Source organism: Oncorhynchus masou, chromosome 5 (assembly GCF_036934945.1).
Source record: "Oncorhynchus masou masou isolate Uvic2021 chromosome 5, UVic_Omas_1.1, whole genome shotgun sequence".
NCBI lineage: Eukaryota > Metazoa > Chordata > Actinopteri > Salmoniformes > Salmonidae > Oncorhynchus > Oncorhynchus masou.
In genome coordinates this window covers 61,218,787-61,235,813 of record NC_088216.1, presented here as the reverse complement: position 1 = coordinate 61,235,813, position 17,027 = coordinate 61,218,787, and the positions used below count along the sequence as shown (strand labels likewise).

Here is a 17,027-nt window from a genome sequence, read left to right as displayed (position 1 = left end):
GCCTAGTGGCAGAGGAACAAAGAACAAACACACACAGCACAGCTACGGTTGTGTGTGTGTGTGTTTATATTTGTACAAGAGAACAGGATGCTGCACGTAGGCACACTGCACACGATGAGCGGGAACCTTTGTAGCCTCACACAACCCCCCTCTGTGTCCCTTTGCCAGGGGAAGCGTTTGGCAGGCACAACCACTGCCCGCATTTGGCTGTGACACTCATCTCCTCCATCCTTCCCTCCCCCTTACTCCTGCTCAGTCTCCCCGTTCACAAGGCCAGCTGCACGCACGCACACACGCACACACGCACGCACACACAAGTTGGTGACACTTCATTGCGGGGGTTAAAACAAAGGCTACCTCCCTTTCACCCAGAGCAGTGTCCTCAAAAAGTTATGCTGTGATTGATGGGGAGCCAAAACCCTTGATCCAGTCACCCTTTAGCTACAGGGCAAACACAATACTCAGTCTGCAATCAGATGCATACATACACACACACACACACACACACACACACACACACACACACACACACACACACACACACACACACACACACACACACACACACACACACACACACACACACACACACACACACACACACACACACCTATCTCTCTGTTTAACTCCTTTGTGCACCTTCAGTGATAATGTCATTGCCAAGTTTCCCTTTGTCAGAGGGATCAATATCTGATCATTGTCCTTGAATCTAACACTCCCACACACTCCCACCAGAACGTCTGACTATCTGAATCAGATATATGCCATAGGGAACATTTAGGATTAAGCTGTAGGAAGCAACAACAAGCCTACACACACATGCACGCAGACAGGTCACCCGGGATACACGTCAGTGTTCCACGTCCATCCATGTCTGAGGACACCGGGAGATGATGTGGAAACCGGCTACAAGGGGCAATATTGAGCGCTGTTACCGCAATGTAGGTGTCAGTGTTGTGGACTGGGATGGTGGTTGGCCGTAAACACCTGCCTCAGGTTGCAAGTTTGAATCCAGCGATTGAAAGTTGTTTTTTATATTTTTGTTTTAGGCCTATCCCAAACCTTAACCATTACCTTAACAATTCACAGTTAATACCTAACCTTAACCCTTACCTTAACATTTCAGAGTTAATACCTAACCTTAACCCTTACCTTAACCATTTACAGTTAATACCTAACCTTAACCCTTACCTACACCATTCAGAGTAAATACCTAACCTTAACCCTTACCTTAACCATTCACAGTTAATACCTAACCTTAACCCTTACCTTAACCACTCACAGTTAATACCTAACCTTAACCCTTACCTTAACCATTCACAGTTAATACCTAACCTTAACCCTTACCTTAACCATTCACAGTTAATACCTAACCTTAACCCCTAACTACACCATTCAGAGTAAATACCTAACCTTAACCATTCAATTCACAGTTAATACCTAACCTTAACCCTTACCTTAACCATTCACAGTTAATACCTAACCTTAACCCCTACCTACACCATTCAGAGTAAATACCTAACCTTAACCCTTACCTTAACAATTCATAGTTAATACCTAACCTTAACCCTTAACTACACCATTCATAGTAAATACCTAACCTTAACCCTTACCTTAACAATTCAGAGTTAATACCTAACCTTAACCCTTACCTACACCATTCAGAGTAAATACCTAACCTTAACCCTTACCTTAACAATTCAGAGTTAATACCTAGCCTTAACCCTTACTTACACCATTCAGAGTAAATACCTAACCTTAACCCTTACCTTAAACACCTTGAAATTTCACATTTGAGAAACATGGATGAAAGTCAAATTCTGCCGTGAGACTGTGAGAGCTGGTAGGCACACCACTGATTATCGATGACCTTCAGTTGAGCATTTTACTATATTCCACTGTCTCAACTTAAACATAGAGTTCAAAGAAATACTGCGTGGTGAATTGTGATTTCCGTTAAAGGTCCAATGCAGCTGTTTTTACCTCAATAATCAAATAATTTATTGGTAACAATTAAATACCTTACTGTGATTGTTTTCAATTAAAATTGTAAAAATATATTGTTTTAAAATAGCTTTTTAACAAATGGCAATTTCTCAAGCAAGAATTTTGCTAGCACTGTCTGGGAGTGATCTGAGTAGTGAGGGGAAAACTGAAAACTAGCTGTTATTGGCAGAGAGATTTGGACCTGTCTTTCTTAACTCATTTACAGCATTGTGATCACAATGGATGGCTCAAACTCCATCCACCAAAACAGACAGAAATTTCAGGCAGTCTTTTCAAACAGCTCTTACACTAAAAAGGCATTATCCTAATTTTCCCAATTCACAATACTATTCCAACCTCATAGTGTGGAAATATATATAAAACACAGAAAAATCTAATTTTTGACTAAACTGGGCCTTTAATATCAATTGGCAACCTTTTTCCAAAATAAGAAAAGCTGAAGGAATATGTTCTATGTTGTGGAGTTTTCTTGATATACAATAGAGCAGCACATTTGTGCAAATATAATGATAATTACTTCTGTGCATTTAAAAAAAAAAGAATTTGTAGGAGAAAATGGAAAAAAGAAAGAGAAATGTCAGAGAGAGGAGAGAGGTGTAGTTGAGAGAGAGCAAGCAAGGCAGAGACGGGCAGGCGACATAGCTGGGAGGGAAAGAGGAGAGATCGAGATTCAGAGGCAGAGAGTAAAAGATGGTCAAAAGTGCGTGCGGGAGAGAGAAAAAGAAAGAGAGACACAGCGGGAGTGTCAGAGAGAGAGAGAGAGGATCTGAAGTGAGATGGGTAAAGGTGAGGTATCGTGTGAGTGTTTGTTTAGTGGACCTGCCGAATCCTGTGCTCTAATTGGTTAATGACGTTTTAGTGACAGCCTGTTCCCTCCCTCCCACTGCCTGGTGGGTGTGTATGTATGTGTGAGAGGAGACAGAGAGGCTGAGAACCACAGAGGCAGTCTCTAACTCTAGCCCAATGAGCTCTCAGCCCCTCACACACACACTCTCTCTCAGCGCTGGCTCAGGCTCCGCTTCAACACTGGGACACAGAGAAAGGCAGCAAGAGGCGGAGAAGGAGAGTAAGAGAGAGGGAGTGAGGAAGAGGAAGAGCGGGAGATCGGTAGTGTGTATGTGTGTGTGAGAGAGAGAGAACCATGGCTTTAGACCCAGGGCTCGTAGCACTGCTTCTATGGACTATACCACTACAAGTACTGGGCAACGCCGGAAACAACAATAACAATGAAGGTAAAGCAGGTGTGTGTGTGTCTGTGTGTCTGTATGTGTATCTGTGCCTGCGTGCGTGCCTGTGCTTGTGTACGAAAGTGAGAGGGGGGCAGCAGGGGAATCACGTGTATACACACTGGCACTCACACACACGTTCATTTGTGTGGACAGGCGTGAATTATTTGTGTCTCATGCCTTCAGCCAGGATTAACTTATCACATGTGGAGCTGAGCTGAAGTATGAAAGCAAGACTACCTGAAGCCCCCCCCCCCACACACACACACACACAGACACAAAGACATGCCGTCAAGCCCTATCTGAACTTCCTATCTGTTAGAAAGTTCATCTTGGCAAACTGATGAAAGTTTCCCCTGAAGGCTATACCTTATGGGCATGCTTGGTGTGTGTGTGCTGTTGAGTCTATGTGCGTGTTTGCGCACATGCAGAGATTGCTCATATTGCTTGGTTATGCATGAGCTGGTGTATAAGTGAGTATCTGCATGAGAGAGATTGGATATGTGCGTCGCATGCCATCTAAGTACAATATTTCCTCAACAAAACGTTTTCTTGGAAAAAGCATGTAAACCAATCAGCAATGGGCAGTAGGCCAGGGATAGAAGATTACCGAGACATTGATTGTTGTGCTCTAAATGACACAGGGACAACATGCAGTAGATTACAATAATCATGCCTCAAATCCGTAGTCTAGAGTCCTCAGTAGAATAGACCATGATGATGACCAAATCACCTGAGAGGAATCAGGAATTCCTTTTGTTTGACAGCCTGCAGGACTGAAGGACACTTTTCCTTTAATTGGAAATCTATTCATGATAAAACTATGAGCTGAATCACTGTGTTTCTGACGGTGTCCCAAGACAACAACAGATGCTAGGAAAAACAATTCCATCCATAACCGTGTGAGAAATATCAGGGTTTGTTTTTGTCCTTCTTCTTGTCCTCCATCCTACAATCTCGTGGCAGCATCTGTTTGTTTTCACTTGTTAAACTTGTGTCGCTCATCCTCTGTGTCCCCTGTGTGCATGGGTGTGAGCGTGCGTGTTTGACCTAGTATGTGTGTGTGTGTGTGTGTGTGTGTGTGTGTGTGTGTGTGTGTGTGTGTGTGTGTGTGTGTGTGTGTGTGTGTGTGTGCACACGTCCGTGCGTGCATGCTTGTATGTGTGTGCGTGAGTGTGTGTGTGACAGGATGGGTCTGTTCTTGTCATGCGTCTTGTCTCCTGAGACTCAGAGCAGGTCTTGGCGTGACTGTCAGAGCTCTTGCCCCGCTGGCAGCATCAGCTTAACACTGCCCAGCAAAGAGTGATGGAGAGAGAGAGGGAGAGAGGATGGTGGAGAGATTTCAGTATTTATCTCAGAACAGAGAGAAAGCACAGAAGAGAGAGGGAAGACGGGGGAAAGGAAGGATGGCAGTTTATCCTCAGTTTAGCGCAGTAAAGAAAGGACAGAGAGAGAAGGAGAGAGGAGGGCTTTTAAGGTCAGTGATAGGCTGTGAGGATAGAAAGAGAGAGGATGGCTGTAAGGTCAGTGATAGGCTGTGTGGATAGAAAGAGAGAGGAGGGTTCTAAGGTCAGTGATAGGCTGTGTGGATAGAAAGAGAGAGGAGGGCACCAAGGTCAGTGATAGGCTGTGTGGATAGAAAGAGAGTGGAGGGCACCAAGGTCAGTGATAGGCTGTGTGGGTAGAAAGAGAGAGGAGGGCTCTAAGGTCAGTGATAGGCTGTGTGGATAGAAAGAGAGAGGAGGGCTCTAAGGTCAGTGATAGGCTGTGTGGATAGAAAGAGAGAGGAGGGCTCTAAGGTCAGTGATAGGCTGTGAGGATAGAAAGAGAGAGGAGGGCTCTAAGGTCAGTGATAGGCTGTGTGGATAGAAAGAGAGAGGAGGGCTCTAAGGTCAGTGATAGGCTGTGAGGATAGAAAGAGAGAGGAGGGCTCTAAGGTCAGTGATAGGCTGTGAGGATAGAAAGAGAGAGGAGGGCTCTAAGGTCAGTGATAGGCTGTGTGGATAGAAAGAGAGAGGAGGGCTCTAAGGTCAGTGATAGGCTGTGAGGATAGAAAGAGAGAGTAGGGCTCCAAGGTCAGTGATAGGCTGTGTGGGTAGAAAGAGAGAGGAGGGCTCTAAGGTCAGTGATAGGCTGTGAGGATAGAAAGAGAGAGGAGGGCACCAAGGTCAGTGATAGGCTGTGAGGATAGAAAGAGAGAGGAGGGCTCTTAAGGTCAGTGATAGGCTGTGTGGATAGAAAGAGAGAGGAGGGTTCTAAGGTCAGTGATAGGCTGTGAGGATAGAAAGAGAGAGGAGGGCTCCAAGGTCAGTGATAGGCTGTGTGGGTAGAAAGAGAGAGGAGGGCTCTTAAGGTCAGTGATAGGCTGTGTGGATAGAAAGAGAGAGGAGGGTTCTAAGGTCAGTGATAGGCTGTGTGGATAGAAAGAGAGAGGAGGGTTCTAAGGTCAGTGATAGGCTGTGTGGATAGAAAGAGAGAGGAGGGTTCTAAGGTCAGTGATAGGCTGTGTGGATAGAAAGAGAGAGGAGGGCTCTTACGGTCAGTGATAGGCTGTGTGTATAGAAAGAGAGAGGAGGGTTCTAAGGTCAGTGATAGGCTGTGTGGATAGAAAGAGAGAGGAGGGCTCTAAGGTCAGTGGTAGGCTGTGAGGATAGAAAGAGAGAGGAGGGCTCTAAGGTCAGTGATAGGCTGTGTGGATAGAAAGAGAGAGGAGGGCTCTAAGGTCAGTGATAGGCTGTGTGGATAGAAAGAGAGAGGAGGGTTCTAAGGTCAGTGGTAGGCTGTGTGGATAGAAAGAGAGAGGAGGGCTCTAAGGTCAGTGATAGGCTGTGTGGATAGAAAGAGAGAGGAGGGTTCTAAGGTCAGTGGTAGGCTGTGTGGATAGAAAGAGAGAGGAGGGCTCTAAGGTCAGTGATAGGCTGTGTGGATAGAAAGAGAGAGGAGGGCTCTAAGGTCAGTGATAGGCTGTGTGGATAGAAAGAGAGAGGAGGGCTCTAAGGTCAGTGGTAGGCTGTGAGGATAGAAAGAGAGAGGAGGGTTCTAAGGTCAGTGATAGGCTGTGTGGATAGAAAGAGAGAGGAGGGCTCTAAGGTCAGTGGTAGGCTGTGTGGATAGAAAGAGAGAGGAGGGCTCTAAGGTCAGTGGTAGGCTGTGAGGATAGAAAGAGAGAGGAGGGCTCTAAGGTCAGTGGTAGGCTGTGTGGATAGAAAGAGTGAGGAGATGTTGAGACAACAAAGTAGGAGCCCCCCTTCCCTTTCCATCCATATCCTCGTCTAGAAGCTAGCAATGATTACAAAAACACAACAGACATATGTGTATAGTTATCTGTTCCTCCACTTAAATTATATATATACCATATACAGTACATAGACTATAACCACTCATCTCACCTCATTTGCTCACATCGTATATAGACTTGTTTATACTGTATTATTGACTGTATGTTTGTTTTACTCCATGTGTAACTCTGTGTCGTTGTAAGTGTCGAACTGCTTTGCTTTATCCTGGCCAGGTCAAAACTGTAAATGAGAACTTGTTCTCAACTTGCCTACATGGTTAAATAAAGGTTAAATAAATAAATAAAAATAAATAAATACAAATTAATTGTTCCACTACTAGTTTCAAGTTCCTGCTTTCAGTTGGAGATGCAGTGTTTGTGATCTAGTCTGTATTTGTTCGAAGTTCATTTAAACGTTCCATTGATAAGCCCCTCTGAATCAGTTCCACTCTGAATCAGTACCACTCTGAATCAGTACCACTCTGAATCAGTTCCACTCTGAATCAGTTCCACTCTGAATCAGTACCACTCTGAATCAGTACCACTCTGAATCAGTTCCACTCTGAATCAGTACCACTCTGAATCAGTTCCACTCTGAATCAGTTCCACTCTGAATCAGTACCACTCTGAATCAGTTCCACTCTGAATCAGTACCACACTGAATAAGTACCACTCTGAATCAGTTCCACTCTGAATCAGTACCACTCTGAATCAGTTCCACTCTGAATAAGTACCCCTCTGAATCAGTACCACTCTGAATCAGTTCCACTCTGAATCAGTACCACTCTGAATCAGTTCCACTCTGAATCAGTACCTTTCTGAATCAGTTCCACTCTGAATCAGTTCCACTCTGAATCAGTTCCACTCTGAATAAGTAACACACTGAATAAGTTCCACTCTGAATCAGTTCCACTCTGAATCAGTTCCACTCTGAATCAGTACCACTCTGAATCAGTACCACTCTGAATCAGTTCCACTCTAAATCAGTTCCACATTATTATTAAATTCATAACTTGTTCAGTTACTTTACTGTTCTTAATTATGTTTAATTTCAACAGATATCCTAAAAATAAATGTAACTGTCAATTTGAAATATTCAATTTGTTCTTTGAGATGGAATATTAAATTATATAGAATGTATTATACATATGAACATTTCATTTATTCATCAGAAAATGTCCTGTTATGTAATACATGGCTCAAGGTAATTCTTAAAAATAAAAATAATACATTTTTTTTGTAAAAATGTTACCCCCTTTTTCTCCCCAATTTCATGGTATCCAATTGTTGTTAGTAATTACTATCTTGTCTCATCGCTACAACTCCCGTACGGCTCGGGAGAGACGAAGGTCGAAAGCCATGCGTCCTCCGAAACACAACCCAACCAAGCCGCACTGCTTCTTAACACAGCGCGCATCCAACCCGGAAGCCAGCCGCACCAATGTGTCGGAGGAAACACCGTGCACCTGGCAAACTTGGTTAGTGTGCACTGCGCCCGGCCCTCCACGGGAGTCGCTGGTGCGCGATGAGACAAGGATTTCCCTACCGGCCAAACCCTCCCTAACCCGGAAGACGCTAGGCCAATTGTGCATCGCCCCACGGACCTCCCGGGCGAGGCCGGTTGCGACAGAGCCTGGGCGGGAACCCAGGGTCTCTGGTGGCACAGCTAGCGCTGCGATGCAGTGGGTTCATGTAATTCTGATTACATTCTATTAACTAATTGCTAGATTATGAATATAATGTGAATAATCATATGGTCATGATCATGTTTTTTTATAATAATTTTATGCATCTCAATGTAATTCTGTTTAACTACAAACCATACTGTCAAATAGTTAAAACACTTGTTAAATAAAGGTTCAAAATAAATATCTATGTAATTTTGTGAAATGTTACATAGATAGTTATGCCAATGTTAATTTGGCCTACGGTTGACAATGCATTGATTTATATACAGTGGGGTGCGAAATGAATTAATGAGTGAGAATGCTACAGAGGGTCATCTATCAAACCCCTAAGACATGCTAACCTCTCATGATATTGAAATGGTGAGAGGTTAGCATTGGGATATGATATTTGACCCTCTGTAATTTTCTCAATCATTATTTACAATTCATTCAGGATTATCCATAATCATAGTAGCATCCACATTAATGTAGAGGTGTTTAGAAATACATTCTATTCTTATTTACAATGAAAGTGACTCCAAATTGACACAATACAATATTTTCCATTAATTTCTATTGGGCACAAAATAATCTGAAGCACAACAAAACGAACTGCGAATGCATCCAACACGTTTGTAGAGTCACATGCTTGATGTAGGCATTGCGTGTTGGGAGTATGGGACCAAATACTATACTTTTGACTACTTTATTCATAAGAATCTTCAGTGGTGTCAATCACTTTGACCCCTGCGTTTTATATTTTTTCTCTGAGAAATTGTATTAGTACAAAAACATTTTGGGGAAATTATATTATTAACATACAATATAGCTCAGTATTTGAATTAGTTATTTTATATAGCTACTTTTGCTCATTTTTATTAAGGGTGTCAATAATGTTTGACCCAAATGTATGTATATCATAAACCACATATCATCAATGCACACGGTTATGTATGTATATACAAAGAGAGGAGATAAAATATAAAACGTGGTTTTGCAATTATCCAACTTATTAATATTGTTTAACATTAATTCTGTAAAATATTTTCTGATAAACATCTTACAATGGCACCAAATCTTTTTTAGGGGATAATTATAATTTGATAATTAAAAACCAGTATTTCATCTAAAGAGATGTTCCCCAGACAGCAGATTCCTTTTAAAACACTTATGTTGGATGTTCTGAGAGTTTCAGACGACAATTGCTTGGAAAAATTAATGTAACTTGCTGGGGTTTAGCTTAAGGGCAATGACAAATATTACAAGAATACGGGAAAGCAGATAACCTTAGAAATGAAAGTAAGACGGAGAAAATTAAATGTAGTGAGGAAGTTTAAAGCTCTCAGAGACGGCGGTTAGCACTCAATCAAGCGTATACCTGCTTCTGATGAGGAGCACAACTCCAATTTGCTAATCCTCCACACACACACACACACACGCACACGCACACGCACACGCACACGCACACGCACACGCACACGCACACGCACACACACACACACACACACACACACACACACACACACACATACTCCCAACGACTGAATATACATTGAGTGTACAGGATATTAAGAACTCCTGCTCTTTCCATGACAGACTGACCAGGTGAATCCAGGTGAAAGCCATAATCCCTTATTGAGCTCACCTGTTAAATCCACTTCAGTGTAGATGAAGGGGAGGAGACATGTTAAATAAGGATTTATAAGCCTTTAGACAATTGAGACATGAATTGTGTCTGTGTGCCATTCAGAGGGTGAATGGGCAAGACAAATGATTGAAGTGCCATTGAACGTGGTATGGTAGTAAATGCCAGGCGCGCCGGTTTGAGTCAAGGACTGCAACGCTGCTGGGTTTTTATCACTCAACAATTTCCTGTCTGTATCAAGAAGGGTCCACCACCCAAAGGACATCCAGCCAACTTGACACAAATATGGGAAGCATTGGAGTCAACATGGGCCAGCATCCCTGTGGAAAGCTTTCGACACCTTGTAGAGTCCATGCGCCGATGAACTGAGGCTGTTCTGAGGGCAATATTAGGAAGGTGTTCCTAATGATTTATACTGTCAGTGCACATTGAGACACACACACACACACACACACACACACACACACACACACACACACACACACACACACACACACACACACACACACACACACACACACACACACACACACACACACACACACACACACACACACACACACATCAACAATGTTAGCAGCCATTTTTTAAACAAAACAGACATTCTGCAGGTAAGAGAGTGATCGACGCATGTTAATTTGCAGAACATACTGAACCCTTCAGTCTAAAAGCATCTGGTGTAAATTTGTTATCAAAATTCAGACACGACCATGATGCAGACTGAGACTTGGCAGTGTTTTACCTGTGTTTGTGATTAAATTGGTTCCATGGTCTCCAGACTCCTGCAATAGCCCACATAGGCACCATCAGACATGTTACAGTGTTATTTGACACTGTTATTTGACAGCTCATTTAAATTTGTACAGCTATTTTGACAGGCATGAATGTTTGTATTCAGCAATATTGTTTGACATGGTATTTGCCTGGCAGCATATTGTCAAATGTTTCCTTGTGGGAATGCAAGTGAAGCAATCATCTACACATGGCCTAAAGGTGCACGTCAGGCCTACTGTGTTTCAGTGCACACTGAAGTAAATGCCTGAGAAGTCAGGCACCATAATAAGTGTGTCCATCAAAGTCTGTAGCGGCTGTGTGTTTGTGTGCTTGCGTGCACGCATACGTGTGTGTGTGTGTGTGTTCGTGTGTGTGTGTGTGTGTGTGTTTGTGTGCTTGCATGCACGCATACGTGTGTGTGTGTTCATACTTGCATGTGTGTGTTCATATTTGGACTTTTACTGACAACTAACTTGTGTATTTCTATAAAAGCAGGCAGATGGTGAAATCTGAAATCAAATTCATTCTTCCCCCTGAGAGGCAGTAATATCACTACATGTTTGTAGAATGTCGTTGCTTATTTCTGTGTTAGTGAGAGAGAGAGGAATGACCGAAAAAGAGAGAGAAAGAGAGAGATGAGGACATGGGGCAAGGAAACAGTTGGGAGGGAAGGAGAAGGCGAAGAGGAAATGGGAGATGGATTCCACTACGACATGAGTGTAGAATCTGTATGCATCTCTTTATCTCTCTCTTCCTTTGAATAGCAGTATACGCCCTGGCAAATTCCTGACTTGAGATCCCAATTTTCTTGCAAATCTCCCATTGACATAATTGCATGATTTAGTAAATCCTACTGTAGGTGTACCACAGTTGGAATTTAAATGTTGTCAGGACAGGATGGGACGTAATGGGATGTATGTAACCTAGCATTGACATCAGATGAAAATATCCGGGTCATGTCTGTGTTTGAGGTGTGTCTGCCTTAACACCTTCAACGTCTGTCTGTCTGTCTGTCTGTCTGTCTGTCTGTCTGTCTGTCTGTCTGTCTGTCTGTCTGTCTGTCTGTCTGTCTGTCTGTCTGTCTGTCAGCAAGCAAGCACACAGTTTCCCCTCCAGCCTGGTAAACTGCAGGACATGAAAACCCCCACAGAGAATGGGCCATATACCTAGTGAGACAATGAGTGAGTTTATTACAGTCCACTACTCTACAGAAGGACAGGGGAAACGATACATAATGTTAACGACATAGGGACGCAATGTATTGTTCCGGATATTCTACAAAGTTCAGCCGCAAAGCCGCGTAGCTGCACACTATTGAGACATGCTTTACATGGTTTTGACCCATGGAGTTGCTGTACTAATGCCAAGTTTGTTTGGCTTGACCAGGTAGTTATTGGAGATCATTTCAATGATGTATCAATACAGCACTGGCTTCCCCCAACTTTTTTCCACCTGCCCTGGTTCCATGAACAACGTGGTCTGAGGTGTGAGGGGTTGAGAGAGGCTCACCTCGCGGGGACTGTTTCCTGGCTACTGCCAAGGTGTGTTGCTCTTTTTTCCACTATTAGCTGCTGAAGCATCACCCAGGTGGGTGCTACCCTTCAGTAGTGGACTAATCAGCCTACCAACAGAGGAGCCCACGAACGATGTGCCTGATGAACAACTCCTGATCTCTACATTTGTTTTGTTTGTTTTTACATCGTCTTTGAGATTCTCTTTGTAATGAATAGCGCCATATAAAATAAACATTATTATTATTATAATGAGATTTGTAAATATGTCAAAATGAGCCGCCAGACTACCATGACTATGTCGCTGTGGACGGTGAACTGAGCTTTACACATTGGCTTATTCATGTTGAATATATTGTTGAAAGCCTATTAACTGGCTGAAAATCTGGAGAAGTGTGTGTTCTGAGAGGGATGCGCAGTAAATATGTCATGAAATTCTGACGTGTGTGACAGAATACCGATGTGAACATTCTACATTTCCACCAATAATAACAAATAGTGGTTTTAGAAGTAAAGAAAGAAGTCTGTATTGAGATAACTGTTAATTAGAGCATGTGGGAGCAACATACACTGTATAATGGCTGTTTCTATATTCATTATGTTGTTTAGGATTCAGAATACACAAAAATGAAAATCCTCCACTATAACTTTGATTGAGTTGTAAAGTTGTCAGTGTGAATCCCACCTGGCCAGGCAGGAAGTATCGATGTTGACTGAAATCCCACCATTCAGATGTCATTCATAATCCACCAGTTTGTCGATAAAGTATCTCTTTCTGCAAACTGTCAGTTACTGTGAGAAACTATTGAGTAATGTATATGAGTGAAGGAGAACAACAATGATCTGGAGACTACAGTGGCAAGAAAAAGTATGTTAACCCTTTGGAATTACCTGAATTTCTGCATAAATTGGTCATAACATTTGATCTGAACTTCATCTTAAGTCACCACAATAGACAAACACAGACTGCTTAAACTAATAACACACAAATGATTGTATTTCTCTTGTCTTTATTGAACACATAATTTAAACATTCACAGTGTAGGTTGCAAAAAGTATGTGAACCCCTCGGCTAATGACTTCTCCAAAAACTAATTGGAGTCAGGAGTCAATCAATGAGATTGGAGATGTTGGTTAGAGCTGCCCTGCCCTATAAAAAACACTCACAGCATTTGAGTTTGCTATTCACAAGAAGCGTTGCCTGATGTGAACCACGCCTCGAACAAATGAGATCTAAGAAGACCTAAGATTAAGAATTGTTGACTTGCATAAAGCTGGAAAAGGGTTACAAAAGTATCTCTAAAAGCCTTAATGTTCATCAGTCCACGGAAAGACAAATTGTCTATAAATGGAACAAGTTCAGCACTGTTGCTACTCTCCCTAGGAGTGGCTGTCCTGCAGAGATGACTGCAAGAGCACAGTGCAGAATGAGGTTAAGAAGAATACTAGAGTGCCAGCTAAATACTTACAGAAACCTCTGGAACATGCTAACAACTCTGGTGACGAGTCTACGGTACGTAAAACACTAAACAAGAATGGTGTTCATGGGAGGACACCATGGAAGAAGCCAAAGCTGTCCAAAAAAAGCATTGCTGCATGTCTGAAGTGTTCAAAAAGAGCACCTGGATGTTCCACAGCGTTACTGGCTAAATATTCTGTGGACAGATGAAACTAAAGATGTGTTGTTTGGAAGGAACACACAACACTATGTGTGGATAAAAAAACAGCACAGCACACCAACATCAAAACCTCATCCCAACTGTAAAGTATGGTGGAGGGAGCATCATGGTTTGGGGCTGCTTTGCTGCCTCAGGGCCTGGACAGCTTGTTATCATCGACGGAAAAATGAGATCCCAAGTTTGTCAAGACATTTTGCAGGAGAATGTAAGGCTATCTGTCTGCCAATTGAAGCTCAACAGAAGTTAAGTGATGCAACAGGACAACAACCCAAACGACCAGAAGTAAATCAACAACAGAATAACTTCAACAGGAACAAAATATGCCTTCTGGAGTGGCCCAGTCAGAGTCCTGACCACAACCCGATTGTGATGCTGTGGCATGACCTCAAGAGAGCGGTTCACACAAGACATCCCAAGAATATTGCTGAACTGAAACAGTTTTGTAAAGAGGACTGGTCTAAAATTCCTCCTGACCGTTGTGCAGGTCTGATCCGCAACTACAGAAAACATTTGGTTGAGGTTATTGCTGCCAAAGGCGGGTCAACCAGTTATTAAATCCAAGGGTTCACATACTTTTCCCACCCTGCACTGTGAATCTTTACACGGTGTGTTCAATAAAGACGTGAAAACATATAATTGCTTGATGTGTGTTATTAGTTTAAGCAAACTGTGTTTGTCTATTGTTGTGACTTAGATGAATATCAAATTGTATGATCAACTTATGCAGAAATCCAGGTAATTCCAAAGGGTTCACTGTATATTGGCGAGCACTTGGGTACAGCCAATAAAGAATGAGTCTAGAAAGAGTTTGGTCTGAAGTTGCATTGGGAGCTATGGTAACAAAACACAACTATGGTGCAATACCTATCAATTAATGTATGGTTTGTTAAATGTTTTCTATTTTGAATCACTTACTTTGGAACAATTACAGGATACATATTATGTAAGAGGTAATTGACAAACAATTGTGGACCTAGTAAATTATATTAATAATAGCTGGAGAAAATGTTTCTCTTTGTGAAAATAAATAGTTATATATAGCTAGATATGAAAAAAGGCATTGGCCTTCACAAGTGACCTTCCAACGATACTGAAATGTATTGCAAAGTCAGAGGGTTCCGGCAGGTTTAAGTACGACAGCAAGAAATTGCATTGCATGCAACACATTTCTGTGCAGTTTCCTTAAACTTTTGTGAGAATCATTACTGCCTTCTCACAAACATGGTAAGACCAGGCAAATATACAGTGACAGAGAGGGCATGAACTTTTCCATCCAACAGTATTATCTATTGTTTTTTAACACAGGTCGCATCTCTCCGGGTCCCCTTATTAGGAGATCAGCCTTGTTAGCAGCATGTCAGATGGATTATAGGAGCTAACAGATCAATACAGGCAGGCCTTAGACCCCGAGAGATGTGGCCTCAGCCTGGCTCTGACACGTGTAGGCCGGAGGAGACAGAGACTCCCTTGAGAAGTCTCTGCGCCTGGGCTGATGCTAAGTTCAGCATCCATTGGCCTGGGCTATGCTGCTCCTCCATGCTGTTTCATTGTAGTTTGTGATTTATTTCTCATCATCGCTAGCTTGTGGGGTGTGATATGCCTTACTCTGAACATTTGAAAGCGAGGCAGAGAAACAGTTGGAGGCGGTTTATGACAGTTCCATAATGGGCTGCTGTTGTGTTTGTGTTAACTCATCCCTCCTGGTGAGGAGCCTTTGATGCTCCCTTCATGGGGACTGATGGATGACTGAGACTGGGCTGTATGGTGTCTCACAACACCACAGAGAAGGAGAGGAAAACATCCAGTGAGAGTATGAGAGAGAGAGAGAGAGAGAGAAATAAATAGTAAGAAAGGAGTAGGAGAGAAGGAATGAGAGAGAGAAAGGGTGAGAGAGAATGAATGAGAGGGAGAGAGGAGTAGGAGAGAAGGAATGAGAGAGAGAAAAGGTGAGAGAGAATGAATGAGAGGGAGAAAGGAGTAGGAGAGAAGGAATGAGAGAGAGAAAGGGTGAGAGAGAATGAATGAGAGGGAGACACAAGTTCCATTCTGTCAGTGTCTTTAACAACAACGTTTGCCTGATAAGTTGTGACTCTCTCAATTCCGCCCAATCTATTAGGGGATTTAAATGTTCATTAAGTTTAATAGAAGCCTAGCGGAGGTCTAATACCCTCTGATAAATGTCTGCAAACCTGGCAACCTGCTCCATTTGCTGCGACGACAGAGACGCATTGGCACTAATAAGGTCAAACAGGACAACCGTAACCCATCTCAAACTTTTAGTTTGTTTGTTAAGAGCTACTTTGTCCACTTAATGTGTCCTTGAATACTCCAACAAGCAATATGTGTGCTTGTTACAACAAGCAATATGTAAAGTAGAATAGGTACGGAGATGCTTTATCTTTCTGGCTTTTAAGCTGACTACTCAGATATGATGTAGTGATCCACAAACTCAGTGTGATCCAGTGTGATGGATTCCTCACTGGGACTGTTTCCATGAGGAAGTAATGCATTTTATAGCCAGTAATCTGTCCATAAATCACCAGGCTAATGTAATTAAGACACAGAGATAGGGAGGGAGGGGAGCAAACACATGACTATATCTGCACAATGATATTAATGCCTGGCACACGCAACCATTACTCTTTACGCACCCAAAGCATTCATAATGCATAACCTATACACATGCACACAGAGAGAGAGAGAGAGAGAGAGAGAGAGAGAGAGAGATGAATAAATAAATAAATGGATTCAGGGAATTTGGGGAAAAGGGTTCATAAAGTCTATTTCACGCTCTTGCATCAAAGCTCGGCCCCTAAGTTACCTAGTAGCCCAGTTCCCGAGGGGAATTACACTCGTCTGTAATTAAACTCGTCCCCAGGGGAATTACACTCGTCTGTAATTAAACTCGTCCCCAGGGGAATTACACTCGTCTGTAATTAAACTCGTCCCCAGGGGAATTACACTCGTCTGTAATTAAACTCGTCCCCAGGGGAATTACACTTGTCTGTAATTAAACTCGTCCCCAGGGGAATTACACTGTCTGTAATTAAACTCGTCCCCAGGGGAATTACACTCGTCTGTAATTAAACTCGTCCCCAGGGGAATTACACTCGTCTGTAATTAAACTCGTCCCCAGGGGAATTACACTCGTCTGTAATTAAACTCGTCCCCAGGGGAATTACACTCGTCTGTAATTAAACTCGTCCCCAGGGGAATTACACTTGTCTGTAATTACACCCGT

The 17,027-nt window shown here is 42.7% G+C and overlaps 1 protein-coding gene across 1 annotated transcript in view; it reads left to right on the top strand.

Moving 5' to 3' along the window:
* Positions 1-3,057: 3,057 nt before the first annotated feature.
* LOC135540040 (ephrin type-A receptor 8-like) overlaps positions 3,058-17,027 on the top strand; it is a 111,183-nt gene continuing 97,213 nt past the window's right edge. Inside the window, exon 1 of the mRNA XM_064966349.1 lies at positions 3,058-3,239. Coding sequence (XP_064822421.1) covers positions 3,149-3,239 — 91 coding nt within the window. The 5' untranslated portion in view covers positions 3,058-3,148. The remainder of the gene's footprint in view (positions 3,240-17,027) is intronic.